The sequence below is a fragment of the Mesoplodon bidens genome (assembly GCF_964165515.1).
Source record: "Mesoplodon bidens genome assembly, chromosome: 11".
NCBI lineage: Eukaryota > Metazoa > Chordata > Mammalia > Artiodactyla > Ziphiidae > Mesoplodon > Mesoplodon bidens.
In genome coordinates, this window is record NC_138167.1 from 73,119,862 (window position 1) to 73,147,295 (window position 27,434).

General features: G+C 40.6%; 1 protein-coding gene and 1 long non-coding RNA gene across 9 annotated transcripts in view; one reads left to right on the forward strand and one right to left on the reverse strand.

The window, feature by feature from the left end:
• LOC308625465 overlaps window positions 1–27,434 on the forward strand; it is a 79,041-nt gene that overhangs the window by 45,770 nt on the left and 5,837 nt on the right. For both annotated transcript variants that reach the window (XR_014017102.1, XR_014017103.1), the window contains exon 2: window positions 25,667–25,702. This is a non-coding gene — a long non-coding RNA (uncharacterized lncRNA). The remainder of the gene's footprint in view (window positions 1–25,666; window positions 25,703–27,434) is intronic.
• Window positions 15,854–27,434, reverse strand: part of RIC8B (RIC8 guanine nucleotide exchange factor B) — a 121,893-nt gene continuing 110,312 nt past the window's right edge. For 3 of the 7 annotated variants that reach the window (XR_014017095.1, XR_014017096.1, XR_014017099.1), the window contains 3 exons: window positions 26,069–26,207; window positions 25,244–25,420; window positions 19,198–19,284 (listed from right to left, as the gene is read on the reverse strand). Coding sequence is in view for 2 of the 7 variants with exons in the window: in XM_081249655.1 (XP_081105781.1) it covers window positions 19,173–19,284 (112 nt within the window). In the remaining 5 variants the exon portion in view is untranslated. Of the gene's footprint in view, window positions 19,285–25,243; window positions 25,421–26,068; window positions 26,208–27,434 lie in introns of all 7 variants that reach the window. The other 4 variants (XM_081249655.1, XM_081249653.1, XR_014017097.1 and 1 more) reach the window with 3 other exon arrangements.

Below are 27,434 nucleotides of genomic sequence, written 5' to 3' on the forward strand. Positions count from 1 at the left end.
TGATTCCCTCTAGAGAATTTTTAATTTCATTTATTGTATTGTTCATCATTGTTTGTTTCCTCTTTAGTTCTTCTAGGTCCTTGTTAAACGTTTCATGTATTTTCTCCATTTTATTTCCAAGATTTTGGATCATCTTTACTACCATTACTCTGAATTCTTTTTCAGAGGTAAATTGCCTATTTCCTCATCATTTGTTTGGTCTGGTGGGTTTTCACCTTGTTCCATCTGCTGTGTGTTTGTCTTCTCATTGTGCTTAACTTACTATGTTTGTGGTCTCCTTTTTGCAGGCTGCAGGTTCGTAGTTCCCATTGTGTTTGGTGTCTGCCCCAGTGGCTAAGGTTGGTTCAGTGGGTTGTGTAGGCTTCCTGGTGGAGGGGACTGGTGCCTGTGTTCTGGTGGATGAGTCCCGATCTTGTCTTTCTGGTGGGCAAGACCGTGTCCGGTGGTGTGTTTTGGGGTGTGTGTGACCTTATCATGTTTTTAGGCATCCTCTCTGCTAATGGATGGGGTTGTGTTCCTGTCTTGCTAGTTGTTTGGCATAGGGTGTCCAGCACTGTAATTTGCTGGACATTGAGTGGAGCTGGCACATAGCGTTTAGATGGAGATCTCTGGGAGAGCTTTCACCGTTTAATATTACGTGGAGCCAGGAGGTCTCTGGTGGACCAGTGTCCTGAACTTGGCTCTCCCACCTCAGAGGCACTGGCCTGACAGCCGGCCGGAGCACCAAGACCCTGTCAGCCACACGGCTCAGAAGAAAAGGGAGAAATAAATAAATAAATAAATAAATAAAGTTATTAAAATAAAAAGTAATTATTAAAAATAAAAAATAATAAAGTGTAATAAAAAGAAATAAAGAAGAGAGCAACCAAAGCAAGAAACAAATTCTCCAATGATAACAAGCACTAAAAATATACAAAAAAAAAGGGGGGACAGACAGAACCTTAGGACAAATGGTAAAAGCAAAGCTATACAGACAAAATCACACAAAGAAGCATCCACATACATACTCACAAAAAGAGAGAAAGGAAAAAATACATATATATCTGTATATAAAAAAGAAGGAGGAAGAGAGCAACCATATCAATAAACAAATCTACCAATGATAATAAAATCTAAATACTAAACTAAGATAAACATAAAACCAGGAACAAATTAGATGCAGAAAGCAAACCCCAAGTCTACAGTTGCTCCCAAAGTCCACCGCCTCAGTTTTGGGATGATTTGTTGTCTATTCAGGTATTCCACAGATGCAGGATACATCAAGTTGATTGTGGAGATTTAATCCGATGCTCCTGAGGCAGCTGGGAGAAATTTCCCTTTCTCTTCTTTTTTCGCACAGCTCCTGGGGTTCAGCTTTGGATTTGGCCCCCCCTCTGTGTGTAGGTCACCTGAGGGCATCTGTTCCCCGCCCAGAGAGGACGGGGTTAAACTAGCAGCTGCTTAGGGGGCTCTGGCTCACTCAGGCGCGGGGGAGGGAGGGGTATGTATGTGGGGTGAGCCTGCGGCGGCAGAGGCCAGCATGATGTGGCAACAGCCTGAGGCATGCCGTGTGTTCTCCCAGGGGCATTGTCCCTGGATCACGGGATCCTGGCAATGGCGGGCTGCACAGGCTCCCGGGAGGGGAGGTGTGGATAGTGACCTGTGCTTGCACACAGGCTTCTTGGTGACTGTAGCAGCAGCCTCAGTGTTTCATGCCCATCTCTGGTGTCCATGCTTATAGCCCCAGCTTACACCCATCTCTGGAGCTCGTTTAGGCAGTGCTCTGAATCCCCTCTCCTTACGCACCCCGAAACAATGGTATCTTGCCTTTTAGGCAGGTGCAGACTTTTTCCCAGACTCCCTCCCAGCCAGCTGTGGCACACTAGCCCCCTTCAGGCTGTGTTCACGCAGCCAACCCCAGTCCTCTCCCTGGGATCTGACCTCCGAAGCCCGAGCCTCAGCTCCCAGCCCCCACCCGTCCTGGCGGGTGAGCGGAGAAGCTTCTCAGGCAGGTGCGGGCTGGTCAGCACCGATCCTCTGTGCGGGAATCTCTCTGCTTTGCCCTCTGCACCCCTGTTGCTGTGCTCTCCTCTGTGGCTCTGAAGCTTCCCCCCTGCCACCCCCCGTCTCCACCAATGAATGGCCTTCCTAGTGTGTGGAAACTTTTCCTCCTTCACAGCTCCCTCCCAGAGGTGCAGGTTCCATCCCTATTCTTTTGTCTCTGTTTTTCCTTTTTTCTTTTGCCCTATCTAGGTACTTGGGGAGTTTCTTGCCTTTTGGGAAGTCTGAGGTCTTCTGCCAGCGTTCACTAGGCGTTCTATAGGAGCTGTTCCACATGTAGATGTATTTCGGATGTATTTGTGGGGAGGAAGTTGATCTCCATGTCTTACTCCTCTGCCATCTTGAAGGTCTCTCTCCCAAACCGCCATCTTGACTCCTCCCCTCATCCCACAGTTTTTTGATCATTGTATTTTTTTTTCATTTGTCTGTAGATATTTTTTGATTTCCTTTTTTATTTCTTCAGTGATCCATTGGCTGTTTAGTAACATATTGTTTTGCTTCCATATGTTTGTGTTTTTTGCAGTTTTTTTCTTGTAGTTGATTTCTAGTTTCCTAGTGTTGTGGTCAGAAAAGATGCTTGATATGATTTTAATTTTCTTAAGTTTACCAAGGCTTGTTTTGTTGCCTAGCATGTGATCTGTCCTGGAGAATGTTCCATGTGTACTTGGAAAGAATGTGTATTCTGCTGCCTTCAGATGGAATGCTCTCTATATATCAATTAAGTTCTTCTGGTCTAATTTCTTATTTAAGGCAAGTGTTTTCTTATTGAATTTGTCTGGATGATCTGTTCATGGATGTACTTGGGAGTGTTAAAGTCCCCTACTATTATTGTGTTACTGTCGATTTCTCCCTTTATGTCCATTAATATTTGCCTTATGTATTTCGGTGCTTCTATGTTGGGTACATATATATTTACAGTTGCTATATCTTTTTCTTGGATTGATCCCTTGATCATTATGTAGTGTCTTCGTCTCTTGTAACAGTCTTTATTTTAAAGTCTATTTTGTCTGATATAAGTATTGCTACTCTGGTTTTCCATTGATTTCCATTTGCATGGAATACCTTCTTCCATCCCCTCACTTTCAGTCTGTGTATGTCTTTAGATCTGAAGCGAGTCTCTTGTAGGCAGCATATATATGGGTCTGATGAAAGAAATTGAAGATGACACAAATAGATGGAAAGATATACCATGTTCTTGGATTGGAAGAATTAATGTTGTTAAAATGACCACACTAACCAAGGCAATCTACAGATTCAATGCAGTCCCTATCAAAATACCAATGGCATTTTTCAGAGAACTAGAACAAATAATTTTTAAATTTGTATGGAAACACAAAAGACCCCTAATCGCCAAAACAATCTTGAGAAAGATGAACAGAGCTGGAGGAATCATGCTCCCTCACCTCAGACTATACTACAAAGGTACAGTAACCAAAACAGTATAGTATGGGGCTTCCCTGGTGGTGCAGTGGTTGAGTCCGCCTGCCGATGCAGGGGACACAGGTTTGTGCCCCGGTCCGGGAAGATCCCACGTGCTGTGGAGCAGCTGGGCCCATGAGCCATGGCCACTGAGCCTGCACATCCGGTGCCTGCGCTCCGCAACGGGAGAGGCCGCAACAGTGAGAGGCCCGCGTACCGCAAAAAACAAAACAAAACAAAACAGTATGGTACTGGCACAAAAAGAGACACATAGATCAATGGAACAGAACAGAGAGCCCAGAAATAAACCCAAACGTTTATGGTCAATTAATCTATGACAAAGGAGGCATATTCAATGGAGAAAAGACAGTCTCTTGAATATGTGGTGCTGGGAAACCTGGGCAAGTAAAAAAATGAGATTACAACATTCTCTAACATCATATAAAAAATAAACTCAAAATGGATTCAAGACCAAAATGTAAGACCAGAAACCATAAAACTCTTAGAGGAAAACATAGGCAGAACACTCTTTGGCATACATCATAGCAAGATTTTTTTGGATCTGTCTCCTAAAGCAAAAGAAATAAAGGCAAATATAAACAAATGGGACCTAATTAAAGTTAAAACTTTTGCACAGCAAAGGAAACCATCAACACAAGGAAAAGGCAACCTATTGAATGAGAGAAAATATTTGCAATGATGACTGATAAGGGGTTAATATCCAGCATATATGAACAGCTCATACAACTCAACATCCAAAAGACAGCCCAATTGGAAAATGGGCAGGAAACCTGAATAGACATTTTTTTCATAGAGGACATACAGGTGGTCAGTAGGCACATAAAAAGATGCTCAACGTCACTAATCATCAGAGAACTGCAAATCAAAATCACAATTAGATATCACCTCACACCAGACAGAATGGCTATCATCAAAAAGAACTTAAATAACAAATGTTGGCAAGAATGTGGAGAAAAGGGAACCCTCGTATACTCTTGGTGGGAATGTAAATTTGTGCAGCCACTGTGGAAAACAGTATGGAAATTTCTCAAAAAGCTGAAAATAGAGCTATCATATGACCCAGCAATTCCACTCATGGGTATATATCTGAAAGAAAAAAACCACTAATTTGAAAAGATACATGTACCCCCATGTTCATAGCAGCATTATTAACAATTGCCAAGTTATGTAAGCAACCTACGTGTCCATCAACAGATGAATGGGTAAAGGAAATGTTCTGTATATACACAATGGAATACTACTTAGCCATAAAGAGAATGAAATTTTTCCATTTACATCAATATGAATGGACTTGGAGGGCATTATGTTAGTGAAATCAGTCAGAGAAAGGCAAACACAAATATTTGATATCACTTACATGTGGAATCTAAAAAATAGAACAAACTAGTGAGTGTATCAAAAAAGAAGCAAACTCACAGATACAGAAAACAAACTAGTGGTTACCAGTGGGGAGAGGGAAGTGAGGAGGGGCAAGATAAGGGTAGAGAACTAAAATAAATAAGCTAAAAGGTTAAATTATACAGCAAGTACTATGTATAAAATAAATAAGCTACAGTGTATCAAATAATGTACAGGGATATATTGTACAGCACAGGAAATATTTTATAATAACTATAAATGGAGTATAATCTTTAAAAATTGTGAATCACTATATTGTACACCTGTAACTTATATAATATTGTACATCAACTATACTTCAATTTAAAAAAAAAAGACTACATTCCCTGGGGAGGTTGTAACTGCAGTTAGGTTTGGTATTAGGTCTTGGTTTGCTGACATGGGGCTTAGCACAAGTGACTCCATTTTGGGCCTGTTGTCTCCTTTTTAAGAAGGCTGGATTATCCACTTCTGAGACCCAGCTGTCTATGTGGTACAAATAACTAGACATGGAATCCAAAGAGCTGAGCTCATGTCATGGTTTTGCCCCATATCAGCTCTGTTAACATACCTCTCTGAGCCACAGAGCCCCCTGTCTGTGAACCAAGGGCGGTAGTGGAAACACCACACAGTGTTGCTGAGAGCAGCAAATGAGATCATGTGTAGGATGTGACTCTGGCAGGCAATAGATGGCCCATGACAATGTTTGATGAAACCAATTCTGAACCAGGAAGTGGATTCCCAGGATATAATATCTGGGCTGCAAGGATAGCTAGACAGTTTTCTAAGACATTCAGACTCAAAGCTAGAAATGAATTGGTATCAAGGGATGCTGAGAAAGCCTCCCTAGATGAGATACACAAAGAAGAGGCATATGGGTTCATGCAGCCGAGCTGAGTACACTGCGCTCCCCTTGATGGGTAGATGGTATCACTTAGGGTCTGCCTATCTTGGGCCCAGCTTGACTGCTAACTAGTTAAGTGACCTAATCTTTTGGCCTCCATTTCCCATCTGTAAGTTAGGAATAATAACACTGGCTATGCCTTCAGGTTGTTGTGAGGACTTGGATGAGGTTAATTGTATTGATACAAAGCCCTTAGTGTCATGGAATAAGTACTTATTTCATCTAGTTCTTATTATTCCTGAAACCTCAGAGGTGAGAAAAAGAGGCTGGTTGATGATGGCTTCCCTTCCTTCCCTTTCTTTCATCCTGTCTGGCTGCCAAATACATGGAAGAGAGCAATTATTTAGCACTGGTTTCTTCAGAATTGACTGTAAATCATGTTTTTAGTGTGGTATAGTAACATGAAACATAATTTGGGGGTCATACAGATAGGCATGAAATTTTTGCTCTGCCAATTCCAGCTTTGTGACTTTGGACAAGTTACTTGTCTTTCTGAGCCTCAATTTTTAAAAGGTATAGGAATCCTTCCTTGTTGATATGAGTATTGAATGAGATAATGTATGTGATGTTTACATCTGTTCTCTCCTGAGAATCCATCTATCTTGTGTTTTGCACTGGAGAAATCAAGAGTGTACAATATAATAGGATATCAGTATAAGAGGGTGATGAAAAAGAAGTTTGGACTCCTTTCAGAAAATATAAAAGAGGATCTCTAGGATTTAACTCTGGAAGATTTTCCAGGGGAGAGAAGCTACTGCTAAGTACTTACAGCACTGTCCTGAGTTTTACCTTCACCGTTCTCACAATTTGGGTCCTACTGTTACCACTTTACTTGATCATGATGACGATGATGAAAGCAAGCTGAGATATCCCAATTTATAACAAGAAATACGTATTTGGTCTTCATCCAGTTGCTGGCCCAGGGCTCCTAAAACCCTTGGAATTTCCTAAGTGATGAGAGCCAAAATGGTGTCTTTTTTTACGTTAATGAGGTGACTTTTGGAAAACACCTAAGGATGGGGGCTGGTTGCTGGAGGAATCCACCAGGTGATTAGAAGGTTGCAACTTAGTCTCACTCCCTGACCTCTGGGTAGGGAGTCAGGTTGAATCAATCACGGATAGCCAATGGTGTAATCAATCACGCCCTCGTCATGAGGCCTCCATAAAAACCCGAAACGACAGGGTTCAGAGAGCTTCTGGGTTGGTGAACATATGGAGGTTTGGGGAGAGTGCTGTGTTCCGAGAGCATAAGTTCAGGGCCCTTTCTCCGTATCCGGCCCTGTGCATCTCTTCCATCTGGCTGTTTCTGAGTTATATATCCTTTTCTAAGAAACTGGTAATCTGGTAAGTAAAATATTTCTCTGAGCTGTGTGAGCCTCTCTAGCAAATTAATCTAAACCCAAGGAGGGGGTCGTGAGAACCTCCAATCTATAGCCGGTTGGTCAGAAGCACAGGTGACAACCTGGACTTGCAGTTGGTCTCTGAAGGTGGAGGAAGACAATCTTGTAGGACTGAGCCCTTAACCTATAGGGTCTCCTGGTAGATGGTGTCAGACTTGAGTTGAATTGTAGGGCACCTAGCTGGTGTCAGAGAATTGCTTATTGTGGGGGAACCCCCCCACAATCTGGTGTCAGAAGTTGTTCAGTGGTGGTATGAGAGGAAAGGGGGAACCCAAGAAGAGGGCTGGGGTTTTCCTACTCACTAGCATTTTTGGTGCAAGCTGGGAAAAAACTCCCTTGCCTTGGTTCCCCCCAAATACAGCCAAGACTGGCGAGAATGTAAGGTTTTAGTTTTTTTTAGTTAAAAATAAGGGTAAACAAAGTGGAAACACACACAGGAAGTGCAAGAAGCCTGATGCTCTGTGATTTCAGTTTTCTGACCCTTCCATTGTTGGCTTGCTCCCTGATATATTTCACACAATATTTGTAATATTTATACTCTGGGTTCCATACCAGCATGTCATCAGTTTTTCTAAGTAACTTAAGTACACTTTAAAACAAAGTGTCCAGGGCTTCCCTGGTGGCGCGGTGGTTGAGAGTACGCCTGCTGTTGCAGGGGACGCGGGTTCGTGCCCCTGTCTGGGAGGATCCCACATGCCGCAGAGCGGCTGGTCCCGTGAGCCATGGCCGCTGAGCCTGCGTGTCTGGAGCCTGTGCTCCGCAGCGGGAGAGGCCACAGCAGTGAGAGGCCCGCGTACCGCAAAAAAAAAAAGTGTCCAGCTACCAAGCCTACTGCTATCAGTTAATTTCTATTTTACTTAGCTGTATTGTTCAGCTCTAGACTTACTTATTTTGGGTTATTGTTTACTTAATCTGCTGTATCCTGATAATGGAGTTGATGTCTACAATTATAATTAATTATAATATAATATATATAATATAATATAATATAATTTTGTAGAAGTTTTCCTTGGCTCTCTGCTTTTCTGTTTGCTTTGGTCTCTGTTTTTCTTTTTAAATTGAAGTATAATTGATGTAAAATACTGTGTTAGTTTCAGGTGTACAGCAGAGTGATTCAGTACTTTTGCAGATTATATTGTTATAGGTTGTTATAAGATAATGGGTATAAGTTCCTATACAGTATGTCCTTACTGCTTATCTATTTTATATATAGGAGTTTGTATGTGTTAATCCCATACCCCTAATTTGTCCCTCCCCACTTTTCTGTTTCCTTTGGTAACTGCAAGTTTGTTTTCTCTGAGTCTGATTCTGTTTTGCTTATACATTCATTTGTATTATTTTTTTTGATTCCATGTATAAGTGATATCATGTAGTATTTGTCTTTGTCTGACTTATTCACTAAGCATAATATTCTTTAGGTCCATCCATGTTGCTGCAAATGGCAGTATTACATCCTTTCTTATGGCTGAGTAATATTCCATTGTGTGTGTGTGTATGTATACCACATTTTGATTAATCCAGTTGTCTGTTGATGGGCAGTTTCCATGTCTTAGTTATTGTAATTAGTGCTGTTAGGAACATTGGGGTACATGTATCATTTCAAATTAATGTTTTCTTTTTTTCCAATAAATATCCAGGAGTGGAATTGCTGGCTTATGTAGTAATTCTATTTTTATTTTTTTAAGGAACCTGCCTACTGTTTTCCATAGTGACTGCACCAATTTACATTTCTACCAACAGTGTTAGGAGGGTTCCCTTTTCTCCATATCCTCACCAACATTTGTTATTTGTAGACTTTTTGATGATAGCCATTCTGACAGGTGTGAGGTGATACTCATTGTGGTTTTGATTTACATTTCTCTAATAATTAGTGATGTTTGAGCATCTTTTCATGTACCTGTTGGCCATTTGTATGTCTTCTTTGGAAAAATGTATATGCAAGTCTTCTGTGCATTTTTAATTGGATTGTTCCTTTTTTTTGATATTGAGTTGTATGAGCTGTTTGTATATTTTAGATATTAACCTCTTGTTGGTTGCATCATTTGCAAATATTTTCTCCCATTCTCTAGATTGTCTTTTCATTTTGTTGAAGGTTTCCTTTGCTATGCAAAAGCTTTTAAGTTTAATTAGGCCCCATTTGTTTATTTTTGCTTTTATTTCTTTTGTCTTAGGAGACTGATCCAAGAAAATATTGCTATGGTTTATTTCAAAGAGTTTTCCACCTATATTCTCTTCCAGGAGTTTTATGATTTCAGGTCTTACATTTAGGTCTTTAAACCATTTTGATTTTATTTCTGTATATGGTATGAGGGAATATTCTAATCTCATTGTTCTATATGTCCAGTTTTCCCAGCACCACTTGTTGGAGAGACTGTCTTTTCTCCATTGTAATTCTTGCCTCCTTTGTCGTAGATTAATTGACTGTATGTATGTGGGTTTATTTCTGATAAAAACTCTCATCAAAATGAGTTTAGAGGAAACATATCTCAACACAGTAAAAGCCATTTTATTAAACAGCCACATAATACAAACCCACAGCCAACATAATACTCAACAGTGAAAAGCTGAAAGCCTTCCCACTAAATTCAGGAACAAGACAGTGATGTCCACTCTCACCACGTCTATTCAACCTAGTATTGGAAGGTTACAGCAGTTAGACAAGAAAAAGAAATAAAAGTATCCAAAATGGAAGCAAAGAGGGAAAACTGTCACTATTTGCAAATGACGATGATACTCTATATAGTGAGCCCTAAAGTCACCTCCCCAAAACTGTTAAACTAATAACAAATTCAGCAAGGTTTCAGGATTCAAGATTAATACACAGAAATGTGTTGGCTTTCTATACGCTAATAATGAAAGATCAAAAAGAGAAAGTAAAAAAAAATCCCATTTAAAATTGCATCAAAAAAATAACTAGGAATAAACTGAACCAAGGAGACTAAAGACATATATGCTGAAAACTATTAAACATTGATGAAGGAAACTGAAGATGATTCAAAGAAATGGAAAGATATCCATGCTCTTGGATTGGAAGAATTAATATTACTAAAATGGTCATATTACCCAAAACAATCTACAGATTTAATGCAATCCCTGCCTGTCAAAATAACCACATAATTTTTCACAGAACTGGAACAAATAATCCTAAAATTTATATGAAATCACAGAAGACCTCAAACTGCCAAAGCAATCCTGAGGAAAAAAGAACAAAACTGGAGGTATACCCCTCCCAGACTTCAGGCTATACTAAAAAGCTGCCATAATCAAAACAGTGTAATATTGGTACAAAAACAGACCCATAGATTAATGGAACAGAATAGAGAGCCCAGGTCTCTTTTTTTCATATGAGAGGGTGTCCTCAAACATCTGTTGACCACTGACTGTGCCTTCATATTTAAGAATGAGACACTGAAAACCTCATTGCAGACTCTGTGTGGGCTTACTATGTTTACCCTCCAAGGCCTTTGTGATCTGGCCTCACCATATCTCTCTGACCTTATCTCCTACTGCTCTCCACATTGCTTCCTCCAGCTAAACTACACATTGTAGTTCCCAAGGTGAACTAATATCAAGACTGTTATCACTTTGGGGCCTTTGTACTTACTTGCTATTCCCTCTCTCTAGAAAGAATAACTCCTAGATGTTCACTCAGCTTATTTCTTCACTTCTTTCAGGTCTCTGCTCAAATAACACTTTGTCAGAGAGGCCTTCCCCAATGACCTTCTATAACACTTCTACCTGGGCCTAACTCTGCTTTAGTTTTCATTGGTATTATTGCCACCTGACATGGCATCAGGGATCATATGCTTTGTTAGGTTCACCAGTGTACTGTATTTATTAATTGTCTATCTTTATCCAGAAGAATTAAAGCTCCATAAGGACAGGATCTTTATTTTGTTCACTAATTTGTCTGTTGTACCTGAAGCAGGGCCGGGACACTAGCATGTATTCAGTGCATATCTCTTGAATGAATGAATGAATGAACGGTGGCCTCACTGAGCATGAAAAAGCTGGTATCTGGCGATTGTGTTGGAAGATACCTAACTTTCATTCTCTTCAGATCCTTCTTCTGGGCCATTTTCCCTGCCAGAAGGGTCCTAGCTGCTAGTGTTCTTGGGATTGACTGGGGGAAGGAGATCTTTCACCTCGTCCTTCTGTTTTCAGCAAGATACCCCAGTCATCTTCAGTGCTTGAGTCCTTAGGTGCAGAGACCTTTGAAATAACTTCTTCTGAGGGAAATTCCTGGTTTATTCTGGTGAGGTAGAATAGGAATCACCTGGTTGTGTAGGGGCAGGTGACGGAGGGGAACCTGGTTGCCTGTTTTAAACCCCACCCACTCCCTTATTCTTAGATGTACTAGGTATCTGATTCCTAAGCCATTATGGGGTTCTGTAGGGTATTTCACTGTGATGTGCTGGTAAATGTTTAATTGGCTCTCTAGTGGAAAAAGTCCTGACTGGTAGTGTTTGTTCATTCCCATGATGTAAATATTCCCACCATAGCTGAATTCAAGCTACCATCATGACCTCACTGAATACAGAGTTGGGAAGGGTTGAGCAGCAGCACACCATTCTTCTTACCTTACAGACACGAGATGTTAATAACTTCAAGAGCATAGATAATAATAAAATGTAGTAAAATAATTAGGAATGAGGAGTTTTTTTTGTTTTTGTTTTGTTTTTTGGCTGTATCGGGCCTTAGTTGCAGCACGCAGGATCTTCGTTGAGACATTTGGGATCTTTCATCGCAGCTCGCGGGCTTTTCTTTAGTTGTGGCCTGCAGGTTTTCCCTCTCTAGTTGTGGTGTGCAGGCTCCAGGGCGCGTGGGCTCCATAGTTTGTGGCACACGGGCTCTCTCATTGCGTGCAGGCTTAGTTGCCCTGTGGCATGTGGGATCTTAGTTCCCCGACCAGGGATTGAACCTGCGTCCCCTGCATTGGAAGGTGGATTCTTTACCACCGGACCACCAGGGAAGTCCCAGGAAGTGAGGAATTTTGAGCATTTATTACCTTTGTTTTAAATATAACTTATTAATTGAAATTTACATAATTTAATTTTTAATAATGATTAATTTTAACCAGCTTGTAAAATTCTTAAAAATTTAACAATATGCTCTCATGAGCTGGTATAAGCTGGTTCTAGCACATGTCATCTTGGTTTTGGCTTCCCTTGCCTCTTGTAGGCTTAATTTTTCGATACCTTGTGTCTTCTTCCTCCATTAATTATCTCTTGCTCATCTAATTTCCAGTTTCCAAATTTTGTTGATAGCTCTTTTCTGCTGTCATCTTCCTTCTCATTTTCATTGTCTTATTGGGCTTAAGCTTTACTCCAAAACATCCATTTAATGCCATTTTAATAGGTTTTCAGGAGGTGGTCAAGGTAAATGCATGTGTTCAGACTGCTTTGTTTAACCAGAAGTGTCTCCAATTAGAATTACTTTTAATTTCTTCTTGCATGTACGTGCTTGAAAATGTACATTGTGACTACATTCTTTGGCCTATATAGATTTTTTTTTTTTCATTTTTACTATTGAATAGTTGGTGACTTTGTATGGCTCACATAAAATTTTAGTATAAAATTAATTTCATTAATTTCTATTGCTTAATGTACTTTTGGTATGAAAATTGATTCATTTAATACCACAATAATAACTTATAACCACAAATAAGTCACAGACATTAAAACATAGTAAAAGTTTTAGTTTCAAGAGTGTTTGTTTTGGGTAAAATAAGGTGGTAGTGTTTTACATCTATCAACATGTATTTTTCTTTACTGAGTTAGTTCATGACTTTATTCCTGGTGAGCTTATCGTCTGTCTTGAGATAGAGGGGTGGAGGAGGAGGGAATTATTACAGCAGGAAAGAAAAAAAGCAGGAAAAATTGTTTAGTTTGTTTAACTTTGAAGACAAAATATAGGCTTGAAAGTCATAATTCCTTGTGGGAAAAAAAAGGATTTTATAAATTCCTTTATCTTACCCCTGTAATACAACAAGACTCAGGTTTTGGTTGTAACTGAGACCCCATGATGTCTCCATCTTTGCACAGCTTGGTTGTTCATCTCCTTCCCTTATGAGAGAGATCCCAGTATTCTTTCATGACCAAGATAGTTCAATTTGACTTTCTGAAACTGGTTGCCAATAGTTCTAAGTCTTTTCAATTTTGAGGGTTTTTTTAAACCTGAACTTTGTGGATCTCATTTCCACACGATAGCTGTTTATCATTAATATATTTTGACTGAGAAAATACAGATGGTCAAAAGGATATTATGAATTGAGGAATGCTTATGAATGAACTTTTATCACATCAACATGTGATACAGTATTTGTAAAATAGATGTACTTGATATCCAAGACATTTTTTTCATTCATTATGTAAATGATGCTTGGTGGCCCTACAAATTTGCAAATTCCTTGAAATAACTCTTAGCTTCACCCTCCTGCTCCCAAACCCAAAGTTGCTTAGTTCACAGTTTGGCCGAGCCAGTATTTTAGAGTTATCTTTTTCCCAAAGTCATTCCCATCTGAGTTTTTAAATGAGCTCTTTCTTGCCTTTCCACAATGCCGAATTGTGTTTATTCCAGCTTCTAAGCATTTCTTGACTCCCTCCCCTTTTTTTTTTTACACCTCCTGCCACTACTCCAGTCCAGGCCCTGCTTACCCCTCACATGTACTGATGCAGCAGCCTTCTGTCTGGTCTCTTTTCTTACTGTCTGTCCCTTCTCCACTCCATTCTCCATACTGCAGCCAGAGTGATCTTTCTGGTTGTGTCCTTTCCTCACCTGAAATTCTGCTACTCGTGTGTCCCATCATGAGACATGTTTGTGTTCTGTAAACACATCAAATGCACGAGCTTTTGTTGGAGCCAGTTCTTTTGGTGGGAAGTCTTTCTCCTGTACGTGGCGAACTCAAGCTCAGCTCAGATGTCCCTTACGAAGCTTTGTTACTCAACCCCCATATTCCTCCTGGCATCCTGTAGCACTTTGAACAGGCTTTGGTTATGGACTTCTCACACTGTGAGCACTTTGGGGATAGGGACTTTCAAGTTGTGTTTGTATCCCCAATCACCTTGAACAGTGCCTGGTACATGGTAAATGCCCAGTGAATGTTTACTGAACACACTGATGTGGATTGGCATGCTTGTCAGCATGGGTCTTTCTCTGAGACTAGCAGGAGTATGGGATTCTATGTAGTGGGGAGATATGGAAATGGAGTGAGGAAAAATGTGTTAAAGTTATTTCCCAATTCTGTTTTTCCCATTTCAATCTCTTCTGAAATCTCTTCTCTCAAGTAAGACTTTATTGAATTTTTCTGATCGCAGAAGCAACACACAGACATCAGACAGGTTTGAATTCAAATTTTGCTACTTATTGGCTGTGTGCCTTGCATAGTACCCAACATCTTTATGCCTTAGTTTTCTCATCTGAAAAGTGGGAGTTATTCTAATAGTACTTACCTTATAAGATTGCCATGAAGATGCAATTGGAAAGTGCATGTAAAGTGCTTAGCACAGTGTCTGGCACAGTAATTGCTCAGTAAGTATACACAGCTGTAATTGCTATGTTCAATGCAGAAAAGGTACAGGTCCGTGAGACCTGGATACAGCTGGAGCCCTAGGGCCCAGGATCTTCCCTGTGTTACATTAAAAGAAAACACAAATCTGACTCTAGAAGCCTTGCAGAATAATTTTGACCTTTTCTTTAAGACAGCCTTTCTCAACCAGGGTTCATCTGAACCACAGAACTCTGGACTGGAGTGACTGTTTTTTCTCTCCATCAAGGATGCTATGTAGCTAACACTATTCTAGATGCACAGGAAAGTTAATTCACTATGTACAATGCATGATGTAGGAACTGAGGCTTAATCTCCCCACACTTCTTTAAGAAAGGCTGCTCTGATGCTTCTTGAAGACTTGGTGCAGGGACTCGGCATCGTGCATCAGAGTCACATCCTCCCAAATTCTCTCTAGAAACCTCTCCCTTCCCTTGAATCTTCTCACTTATGGCAGTTGTGAGAAATCCCTCCCTCCTTCCTCCCTCACCCATATGATTTGTTCCTAGAACACCATTCATTTGTTCCTTCTCCATATTGTGCTCGCCACATACCCAGTAGTTTCTGACAGGTGTCCCCTTACTTTTCTTGAAAGACTAACATGTCTCTCCCCATCCCTGTGTACCCTCTTTCACCTCTGGAATTGCAGTGAAGAATATCTCCAAGAAAATTAATGCCAGTAACTGGATTACAGAGTAGTAAACATGATTGACATTTCTTTTCTTCACATGCAGAATTTTTAAAGTCATCTAGATCCCTTGCTATTTTCAAACGCCTCTCCTTAACAAAAGTTATAGAATTATCTAGTCACTTAATTTGGCCGTGTCGTATCTGTGCTGCCGAGGCTCCTGCTGGACTGTGTATGGCAGAGCAAGTCTGCTCTTCCTGGTGCCATTCCACTTCCTGCTGCTCTTCAGTGCTGACAAGGCTCATGCTGCCTCCCAGGAAGGCAGCAGGCACCTTTTTTTGTGCGGAGGAGGGATAGGTCATGATGTCTCCTCTGTTAGCAAGGAAGAAGAAAACTGGGTAAGCAATTACTAGTGTTTACCACAATTCATATAATGGAATATCATATAGCCATTAATTTTTGAAGAATATTTATTGACATGGGAAAATGCTTACAATATGTTAAAGAAGAAAGCAGGGTACAAATCTGTAAATACAGCATGATCCCAATCTTGTAGTAAAATAAATTATATATGCATAGAAAAAACACAGGACGGAAATACACCAAAACATTAACAGAGATTATCTCAGGTGGTGGGTCTTGGGGTGAATTATTAACTTTATTATTTCCTGTATTCTCCAAACTTTCCACAATGAACATATATTACTTTTATAATGGGGGGGAGGGGAAGGGAAGTCAATATAAGAGACACCTAGTACTGGGAGGCGGCAAGACAGATGGTAGAAAGGGGATGTTGAGTACTTGCACTGCCTCTGCCTATGGCTTCATTTATGAAGGAGGAACAATAACATCCGTCCTGTGCACCTGCCAGGACCACCCGGTGTGTGACGGGGCCTCAAGGGTCTGTTGACTGTTACTCTAAAGCAGCAGCTCAAGCGCCTTATTTTAGAACCCGCTCCTCCATACCCTGTTTTAAAGGTTGGGAGGGATGTGGACACAGGGGCCTGCAGAGTGCAGTTGGCCAGTGTATTCTCACCATCCCCACTGCAGGCCACTGAGCCAGGCAGATGTCGAGGGGCAGGGTGGCAGCGGGGGTGGGGGGGCGGAGGGAAGCCTGCAGCCCTCATCTCTGACCTAAAGGATTCCAGGTCCTTATTTGAAATCCAGTACTAACTGAGCAAGTTTCCTACTCACACTTCAACTTCATTCAGGTCACCTCCCTGCTTAGTAAGTTCTTTAAACCAGTTCTGCTGAAATAGTTATTGCTTAAAATGGCCTGAGAATTACCACTCTCCCAGCATTCCAGAGTCATAAGGGGGCACAACATGGACCCAGGTGGGCAGCGTGAAGGGGAAGGAGAGGTGCTGGGGGTCAGGCCGGCCAGAGTTGGATTTTTACTTGCTCTGTGATGTTGGGTAACTTACTTTGCTTTCCAGAGATGACCTCTTAATATGAGATGTGATGACGTTACACAAGATAAGATACATAAAAAGCCCAGCACAGAGCAAGCAATCAACAGATGTTAGTTCTCTTTCCGTGTGCAAGATGAGGTCACTTTCATCTTCTCCCTCTGCAAATTCTCTCTTCAAAACAAAGCTTAGTGCCCAGTATGGGGAAACTCAAAATGAAATAGAACTCACTGAAAGCAGAAGAGCACAGCTCCTTAAACAGGACTGTTCACTCTGCCTGAAGCTGGCAAGATGGTATTTCATTAAACATGTCTTCATTTAGGTAAGCCGACACTCATGCCAAAGCTATTTAATTGCAGAAATTATAAAAATACTTAAAAAATGCATTTGTAGAATGAAGTAACAAAAATACTTAAATTCTTTTTTCTAAACTTTTTTTCACATAATCTAAAATTATGAATTACCAAGTTTCATTTTATTTAGTTAAAACATGGGTCACGCATAACTTATACTCCAACTATTTTGGATAAAAAATCCTAAAATATATTCTTCCTAGTCTTTTTATAGAGTATTCTTATTTTTTAAAAGAAACACAAGGTCATCGTTATGAGAATTAGTTTATAGGCCATACTGCTGTACAGATACTTTCTGGGTCAACTAGAATGTCCTTTAGGAAACAGATGGTCCCAGACTTATGAGGCCTTGAGTAGTTTTCATTCTCCCCACGTTCCTATCCGGTTTTCAGTTGGCTTTTTGCTGCTTTCAGTAGGTCTGCTTTCCATCTAACAGCCTCCTCCTTTGCCATTTTTTTTGTGGGCTTGGAAGTCAGATAACTAAACATGTTAGAAATATATGCAAATTTTAGTAAAGAGGCAAAAGGTGAGATTCTTGAGGATCTCTCCTATAAATTGTAAGAAACTTTGCCATCTCTTTTGGCAGCTCTAAGGCTTTTTAAAACTGAATTCTTGATCTGTACTTTTGCCAGATAAGTGACTTCTGGATAAATGACATTTTCACTAATACTTCATGTACTTTATCCTTAGAAAGGCTATTTATTATAAGTGAGATAATAGATGTAAAAGCACTTTTAAAAAGCATAAACTGTGAAATAGGATTGTTTACCCCATGTATCTATAAAGAAACACACACAGATAGCTAAATTGAATCAACCCCAATGTTTTATTTAATTTAAAGTTTTAAAAGGCAGTGGTTAAGCACATTATGTGTGTGTATATATATATATATGTATATACATACATATATATATATATATATATAAAAGGAAACCAACCCCTTTTCAACTTTAGCCATTGATTAACTAGGCCCACTGTCTATTGCATGATTCATTTTCTACTTCTTCATATGACCAATTCTAAAAGTAAAAATAAACAGCCTTAATCAGTTTAACAGTAACTATTTGTGTTTCTTTTTTAAATAAATAAAGTTACCATTAAACTGATCACATATGGTAGAAAGGTAGGACACACACACAAGCACACACAGTCCCCAATTTAAAATATGTGACATGAGTGACCTGTATGTACAAATGGGTGCTGCTGACTCCCTCACCCTCAGCAGAGGGCTCAAAAGAACCCCCCGTACCCAGGGGGTCCCCATTCCCTCTACCAGGTTGGAGGCACCCCTAGGTTAGACCTCAGAATGCATGCTCCCCATGCAGTGATACAGATGGGGGTTCAGTTCTATGGTACTAGTGTTCAGGTTATTAGGGAATAAATAGGCATTTGTAGCTGCCTCAGAACTAAACCATCATTTATAACTTTATAGGGAGAAATGTATTCTGAAGTTCTAGATAACTGACATACAAACTTTTTAAATGTAATCAGTTTGCAAGTCTGTTGGGGCTGTTTTGTGTGTGTGCGTGTGTGTGCATTTCTATAGATTTATACAAAATTGAAATGAAGAGTGGGGCTATGTTTATGGAGCAGCTGCTTGGCTTCCATTCACTCAGTCCTGATCTAACAAGTCACTTGCCTCAGCCCCTTTTTAGCAGCTCGTTCTGCTTCTCACATGCCTCCGTCTCTGGAGAGATTCAGAAAGGGCAGCTCACACAAGTGAGAGGAAGGACACGGCTAAATCTTCTGTTAAGAATCTTGGCAAACAGAACTGCCAGATTCAACCAGGGCTGCTTTATAGAGTGAAGTCCTTCAGTTCCATCTTGACAAAATGGAATTATTTTTTTTCTGTTCCTAGTCTCTGCAACTCCGTCTAACTGCAGCTCTGTATGAATGCCTCAATATCGCAAAAACACAGGATCACTTCTTAAATATGCTGGATTCTCAATGAGTAAACCAGTTAATGTGTTTCTAGCCAAAGCAAGGGCATAAATGTTTTAGAGAAAAGATTCCCCTGGAGCTACAGAGAAAAGATGCTGATAAAAGCAATACTGAGAGTTAAGCAGGTGATGCTTTTAGTCTGTGTCAGAGCTGGTCTCCTCGATGACAGAGTACTGGTTGAGTGCTTCCTCCAAAGGCGTTATTGTCCCATCAGGTTTTAGTCCCATTGGTTTAAGCAACTCCTCTCTGGAAAAAAGAGATAAAAGAAAGAAAAAAAGTATTCACCAGCATCACACACACCCCCTCCCCCCACCCAAATCCACATCCTTTAAAAAAAAGAAGTCTTTAAAAACCAAAGTATTTTTCCTCAAGCTCTCTCTGTGTGTTTGTAACAGGAAAGATGAAAGAGGTATGGAAAGAAAAAGAGGGAGATAAAAGACTTCATTCACACAGGCCAAACCTACTAAGCCAATTAAAAGTATGAAAAGTCAAGGTCTAAGTGGGCTCAGGACAAGGAGCAGGTCTCTTCTGTTTTTAATAATTTTTTTTCCTCTTGTGGATTTGTTTTAGTGAAGTTGAAGCTGCCAAAATTTCACCTGTCCCAGTGGACCAGGCATATAATTAAATGGCTGATTTGATACGTACGGATTTCATTTAATGGAATAAATCTGTCATTTGATTTTTGCCTCTCCAATCTCTAGTGATACATAAGTACTTACTGATTTCAAATCATTTGGCCTTCCCCAACTTTCTCCCTCCCTTTTCTTTCCTCTCTCTCTCCTTCTTCTTCTTCTTTTTTTAAAAAACACCATTGCTTTTGTTTGTGGCAGTTTAATTATGGGATTGACAGCCGTTTTAATCTCTTCAAAGCTCCCCAACTGCCTCTTTTCAGCTAATCCAATTATATCTACTCCACAAGTTACAGCCTCATCTAAAGATGGTTAATTATTGATTAAGCCAATCAAAAAGCATTAAGAAAGATTTATTTAATCTTTTCATAGGCTCTTATTTATTGTATAGAGATTATGTCAAATGTACATGTTCAGATGCTAACTCTAGTCCTCCTCCCACCCCAAAAAGTCAGCAGTGTACTTTAAAAGGAGCCTTAAAGAGGCACATGAGCTGCTTAAAACTTACTTCTCACATCACCCCCTAAAAACATGTCTACAACAAGAACCAACATGGCAGCAGCTGTAATGCTGGTGGGAGTTGGAGTGAAGGAAAATGATAAAACCTCCTCTCCCTCTGCTTCCTTGCTGTTGTCCCTTAGGCCAGCACAAAGAAGGGCTCCCCTCGGAAGGGCCAGCCACATAGCAGTGTGACAGTGTTATAGCTGCAGAGAAACTTCCTGGGGAAGGGGAAGAACAGCTCAGTGGTCACTGGTTAAGTCAACAGGAACCTAATCAAGCAGCTCTGGCTAGTACCAGTAGACTATTGCTGAGAGTCTGAAAACTAGGTTGGAGTAATGTGGATGGTTGACTGGTTGAGGCTGCTAAATATTATAAAGTAGGAAATGTGTTTCCTGATCCAAGAAATGGGGTCAGAATCATAGAACTTAAAGTTGAAGGGGCCTTAGAGATCATTTAGTCCAACCCCCTTGTTTAATAAAGGAGACTAAGTGACTTACCCAAGGTCACATATCTAGTGGCAAAGTTGGACCTGGGACATAGGTCTCTGAATCCCAGTCCAGTGCTCTTTGCAGCACACACATCTGGATTAACTGCTATAACTGCACTGAAGGAACACACTCTGAGTTCAGCTGTTCAAGGACTATGTGCCAGGAACTGTGTCATATACTGGGAAGAAAAGGAAGACTAGGCACAGCTGCTGCCCTCGAGGAGTGAGTGAAACATATACATGAAAAATAACTTAGAACATAATGGGGTAAATGCTGTAACAGAATCATGAACAAAAGAAATCACAGCTCCTGAGATGAAGCATCAACCAAATTGCCTGGGGAAGGTGGGAACAGCACCTCCAATGAGGTGTCCTAGGCTACGTGAAGACAGTACAGAACTTTTCAGGCAAAGGAGTCTGTGTGGAGGGCTCTGTATGGTCCCAACTACTTGTGATTTTTTTTGTAGACCTCTTTGGATTGTGTCAATTTCTTTCTCGGCTCCCATGAAGCTGGGACAGGGCCCAGCGTTTGGGGAGTGGCGAGGTTCAATGAAGGAGCAGGAGGAGGCAAGGCTGCAAAAAGGGTAGTTGGGGGTCTAGTGGTCAAGTGTCTTGAATGCCAAAGCAAGGAGCTCGGGTTTTAGCCTGTAAGGAATGCCCTATCAGGTTTGTTTTATAGGGAAGTATCTCTGACAGCAGTGCAAAAGACATACTGGAATAGAGGAAACTGTGGCGGGGAGACGAGCCATGAGGATGTCACCGTAACAGTAACGGCATGAGAGGAGACAGAGAGCTGGATCATGGCTGTGGCTGTAGGAAGGAAAGGCCTTCCTCCCAGGGCAGAGCTGCGGTCCGCTGGAAGGGCGGAGGTGGGGGGTGAGGAGCAGAGAGTGGCTGCAGCCTCGCTCCGATGGCCACGTGGGCCGCGACCCGCTCGCTGCAGCAAGAGCACAGCAGGTGCAGCAGCTTGGGGGCGGGGGGCAGACACTGACATCTTTCAGGACAGCGAACAGCTCTGCATGACAACCAGGGAGAAATGCTTAGAGGAACCAGAAAACGATCTGCTTCCACTGAAACTTCTCTTCAGCACGCATACATACTATACATATCTATACTTTAGTAACAGTTTCCTAGTTCTGATGGTGCTGAAGGACTTTGTGATACTGGACACTGTTTACTAATAATCGATACCAAAGGAGAAGGGGATCACCTTCTGGGGTGAAACATTAAGGGATCAGAAAGTTCAGAGGTCTGAAGGGGCTGGTGGACTGAGGGTACAGTAAGGTGGGGGTGGGGTTGAGGGTATGGGTAGGTAGAAGTCGGATCAGCAGATGAGACTATAGGAGTTCTGCCAAGAGAGTGAACTGCTGGGTGGATATGCCATCACTCCCAACACTCCAGCATTTCTTCGGTAACAGGATGATATTGGAGCCAGCTACCAGCTTGCACAAAGTAGCTAGCACTTTCTCATCCAAACCCAGGAGGAATATTTTCAAATCATGTCCATCGATTTCACCCCTACTCCCTAATCCAATTTTATAATAGAAATAATTAAGAACATTACCAAAATTTTATGGCCAAATTATGGGAATTCATCTATAGAATAAAGGGGCTCATATTTTAATTCTCATTTGTGAACTATTCTTCTCAAGGCTTTATTTTTTAGGTCTTCTGTATCACCCCTCTACTAACACAGAAGCTCCTCTGAGGGTATGAATTCTTGTTTTTTCCACATGGCTCCATGCGCTGCTTCGTCTTACTGACATTCCTGGAGGAGAGGTGTCAGTGATAACTGGCCCCATAATCATGCAGTCGTGCAAATAAATTAAGGCAGCAATGTGATATAGTGGAAAGAACAAAAAGATCTAGAGTCAGGAGTCTGTCTGAAGTCCTGGCTCTTCCACTTACTAGTTGTGTGATCTTGGGCAAGTCTCTGAGTCTCTGTATTCCCATCTGTGAAATGGGGATAATGATACTGGCGCTCCCTACTTCCTAGGGATGACTTAAGGGGTAATAGTACTAGCAGTGCTAGTAGTAATTGCAATAATAATAGTGCAGATGAAAGAGTTCTATGAACTGTAAAGGAGTCCTAAATATTAGTTATTATTATTGTGGTATAGTGAAAGGCATATATATAGGTTTTGGAATCAGACAGACCTAGGTTCTAAGTCTGGATCTACCACTCACTAGCAGTAAAACCTTGAACTCTCTGAACTTCAATTTCCTTATCTGTAGAATTGGGATAGGAATAACCAGTTCACTGAGTTGTCATGAGGGTGAAAGGTCATTCTACATAAAAAGTGCGTAGTGCAATGGCCAGAATGTAGTTGGAACCCACGAGATGCATTTCCTGTCCCTTATGTGTTTATGGAAGGAAGGTTTCCACAAGACTGTTAGGGTACTCTTTGGGAGTAAGTGGGAGAAGAATAAGCAGAAGCAAATAGAAGACATGGTCCCTGTCCTCAAGAAGCTTTTAGTCAGTTCAGAAGGTAAAACACACACACATTAAACAATATTAAAGGAATTACAGAACAGCAGATCAACAAGCTTGAGGTGGTTAACAGGCAGAGCCCTGCTTTCCCTAGCTTGACAGTTCTATACACCCTTACTGTATCTGAAATGTGTTTAAAGGCAATTTCTCATCCTGTTCGGGAGTGGAAGGAGAGAGGATCACTTACAGATATGTTACTGTTTTTTCTTATGGACCCCGGGCTTACTTTTCAAACCCCCATCTTAACGATTCTGATCTTCCTCTCTATCATATAACAGCCCACAAATACCAAAATGAAGTCTTTGATATAGAGACTTACTCCTAAAGGGTCTGATAAATGACCTGGTTATACTAGACTGTTTCATTTAATAAGATCTGTTGTATCTAGATCAGCAAGATGTGGACAGAGAATGGGAAGCGTTCATGAATACCACAGAACCGTTATTCCACCAGTCATATGGGCTATGTACACGTGGGAGGGACGCGGAGGAGATGGGGATGCTGATCACAGGCTCCCAGCAGGAGATGGACTCAGGGCCAGACTGTAATGGCAGTGATGGACATGGATTCATGGGGAGAAAGGCATCCCAGAAGCAGAAGATTAGTCAAGCAAAGGCACAGAAGCAAGAGTTAGTTGTGTGCAGGGATTGGCAAGCAGGCTGGCTTGGCAGAGGTAAAGGAAAAAGAAAGCTCAAAACAGATATGGGGTACGAAAGAGGATTTGGATGGAGACTTTGAAATCCTGGGCTGACAAGTCTGGATTATAGGACAGAGGTATTTTTGTCTTCTATTTCAAGGGTCCCGTATTTAAGAATATTTATTAAAAGTAATTCTCATTACAAACATTGAAGGCTATAAAACAATATTCCTTTGACATATTAAAAAGAAAATGTTCTACGCTTTATTCATTTTCATATCCCTATGTGTCTAGCACAGTGCCTTGCAGATAGTAGATCCTCAATAAGTGTTTATGAACTCAATTTAGCTGCAGTTGGTATTATCTTGCATTTTTCACAGAAAGAAAAGGTATGGTGTTTTATGGGACTCCTAATAAACAAACCCTGACCAAGAGAAAAGCTGGATCTTTGGGTAGAAGGTTCACGTTCATCACCAAGATTAGGAAAAGTATTAGCATTCTAGAGGAAATTCTGCATAATGCTTTCCAGGGATTTCTCGTTCTGTACTGGACTGTGAGCAACTTGAGGGCAGAGTCCATGTCTTATCTGGCTGTGATTTGCAGTATCTAGTATAGGATGGGCACATAGTAGGTGCTCAGTAAATGTTTATTGAAAGAATGTAATACATGGGTCATAGCATAAATGGACAATGGTAGAGAACCATTTTCCAGGAAACATCCTCATATTATTTTAACTGCAATTATTTCCCTGATGAGTCAGTGTCATCAGACATTCTGACAGTCCCGAAGTCAAGGCCTTCTTTGTACCACACAACCTGGAATTTCCAACCACTAATTAGTACAGACTCAGCTGCTTATATATGGGGCATCAGTGGGTCTAGATTCTAGTCTCAGATTTTCCACTGACTTGCTGGGTGTCCTTGGGCAAGTCATTTCCTTCTCTGGGCTTGAGTCTCCCCATCTATATAAAATGAAGGGGTTGGACAAGATGATCCCCAAGATTCTAATTCTAGGAGACTAAATATTAGGCCACTAAATAGTTTTGATCTACTTAAAAAGCTGCTAGGTTTTTAAGACACTAAAACTCAGTACTGCTAAGCTTTTGTTTCTAATCAAGATCTTCTAAACCTAAGAGTCAAACACAGCATCCTACCTAATTGTCACTGACATACACCAAGACCACAAGTCCTTCCTGCAAAGCTACCAGCAAATGATTAGAATGATTCCGAAAGTAAATCAAAGCAATGGCAAATGTTACAAGGAAGGATCTAAATTCAATCATGGCCCTCAATAAACAGGCCATTTCATGAAGAGTTACTGGTCCTAAATTATGAAGGTCCCATCTAAAAAGGATGGCTAGGTGTCAGATATATGTAGATCATGGTTAAATGAAGATACTGTATATTGAAATGTGCATCAGGATTAAGATATTCACATAGCAATAACTCCTTCATACTTACCTTCAATGCTATACACAGGCCTTAACACAAGTTAAGACTGCCCTCGTTATCATCAAAAAGTACAGTGGTGTCTACTGGATAAAGAGCCCATTCTAGGCACTGTGACAGTATCATGGCGGGCTTCTCATCTGATCAGGCATCTGGCCAGGGAAGAGATAAGCCTCCAAGAATGTTCAACTGGAACGAAACATCATTTAGAAATTTGATCTTACTAAACGATAAGGAACCATAATCTATAAGGGCTTGGCCAGGCACGAGGACACAGATAAAGCACGTCCAAGAAAGGAAACCTTAGTTTGCCCCAGCCTAACCCTTAAGACTGCTAATGGAAACCAAAAAGTACTTTCTTAAAGATTTAGGGGTGGGAGATTATGGGATTTATACCATATTTAAAAGTTTATAGTCTGTCTTTCTTTTCCCCAGATATAGTTCAACATTTTCCTGAGCCACCATTTCCCTGTAAGTATGGTCCTCTGGGATGCCTGGGCTTATGTAACCTCTCAGGACCTTAGAGAAGGTTCCACGTTTTAGGCTTCTGCTTCCTACATAACTCTTTCTCCCAGAAATGACAGTGCAATATTGGGGCTCAGATACTAACATACCCAATAGCACATCATTGAACAGGCCAGATGTGTATGTGTATAAAACACCTTACTTGACCTGGAAACAAGAGAATACTCTTGCCCACAGCACATGTTTTTGTGCAATACAAACAAAGCATTCAATTCAAGTGTACTTGTTGAAAAACAGGACATAATTAAGCAGTTGGTAAAATGCATTCTTGTTTCCCACTTGCAGATCTCCCAAGAGTCCCTTCGAATTTACCTATACGAGTTTCAGCTTCCCGCTTGCCACTTAGCTTGATAACGACTCAAAAATCATTCCCTTGTTTTCAAGGGCTCTTCTTTCTTGTCTGCTCTGTGTACTACAGGGCAGTATTGACACATGGAATTAATGACAGGGTCTGTAATGAAACAACAGTCATGCAAACACCAGTCTGCTCTTTTGATAAAACAGCATGTTAGAGACCTATTCACCTCCCTCTAATTGAGTACTGCATAATAGTTCCGATCCTTTTATGTAACATATTTTGTTCTATGATTAGAAAAGAAGAAAAAGGGGGAGCCTATGAAGCATTGCTTCCTTCAATCACCCCCTGATTAATTCTCTGATTTTAATGAGGGTGGCTGCTATTTAGGCAGGTCCTGTTACCTACTTGTTTTGTTGACTTCTGTACAATGTATAACAAAACCCATGATGGGATAATTGGGAACCATTTCTTTGGCACAGGGATTCCTGTTCTTAATGTAAGGTTGGCTTGGAAAAAAAAGAACCCTGGCATTTAAAATTAGCCATTTCATATTTAATTCCCTTTCACATTTGAAAGATAGGATGAAAATTACTATATAAATAAAGCATTTTAATTAACAGAGCTTTTCCAAAAGTGCCTGCTGTAATGGAGCCTGTGAGAGCCCGGAGAAAGCAGCTCTGTAATCTTTGCTATAATTCCAAGTCTGAGAGTGCATCTTATTTCAAGATTTCAGCATCAATGGAACAGTCCATATCCACTGAAGCACAATGGATTTCCCAATAACTTGTGATATTAAGTGTTTTTAGTTGCTTTTTTCCTCACAGAAATTAAAACAACCTTTGGCACTGGTTAACATGTTCAGTGATATACTATGAAAGAGTATCCTTTGCTGATCCTTCATCTTTCAGTATAATCTTTCATCTAATGACTTCCTAGTGCTGACTGGTTGGTTTTACTGTTCTTTCACTAAGCCACTAACCCAGTAGGCAGGAGAGGTGTGGTGACTTTTCTATACCAAATTCGAGGTCTTCAAGCTGCACTTTTCAAAAACATTTCTGAGATCCTTCCCTCAGCCTCACCATTATGCTTTGGGATTGGGTACAGTTGGGAAGGTAAAATACGTAACATAAAAATATCATTCTCAAGACAAATGGATATGGCATGTTACCTACACCATGTCCTTCCACTTAGGAAGTTGCCTAAACAGGCAACAGTCCTGTAAATAAGGAAGTCTTTCTAAAGTTAATTTTCTTAATATGATCACACTGAATATAAGAATTTGTTAGAATACCTATAATCATTCTATTTTCAAAATAATTAAAAGACTTTAATAGAATCATAGCAGTTTTACTGGTTTCCTTCATATGAAGTTGTTTCTGT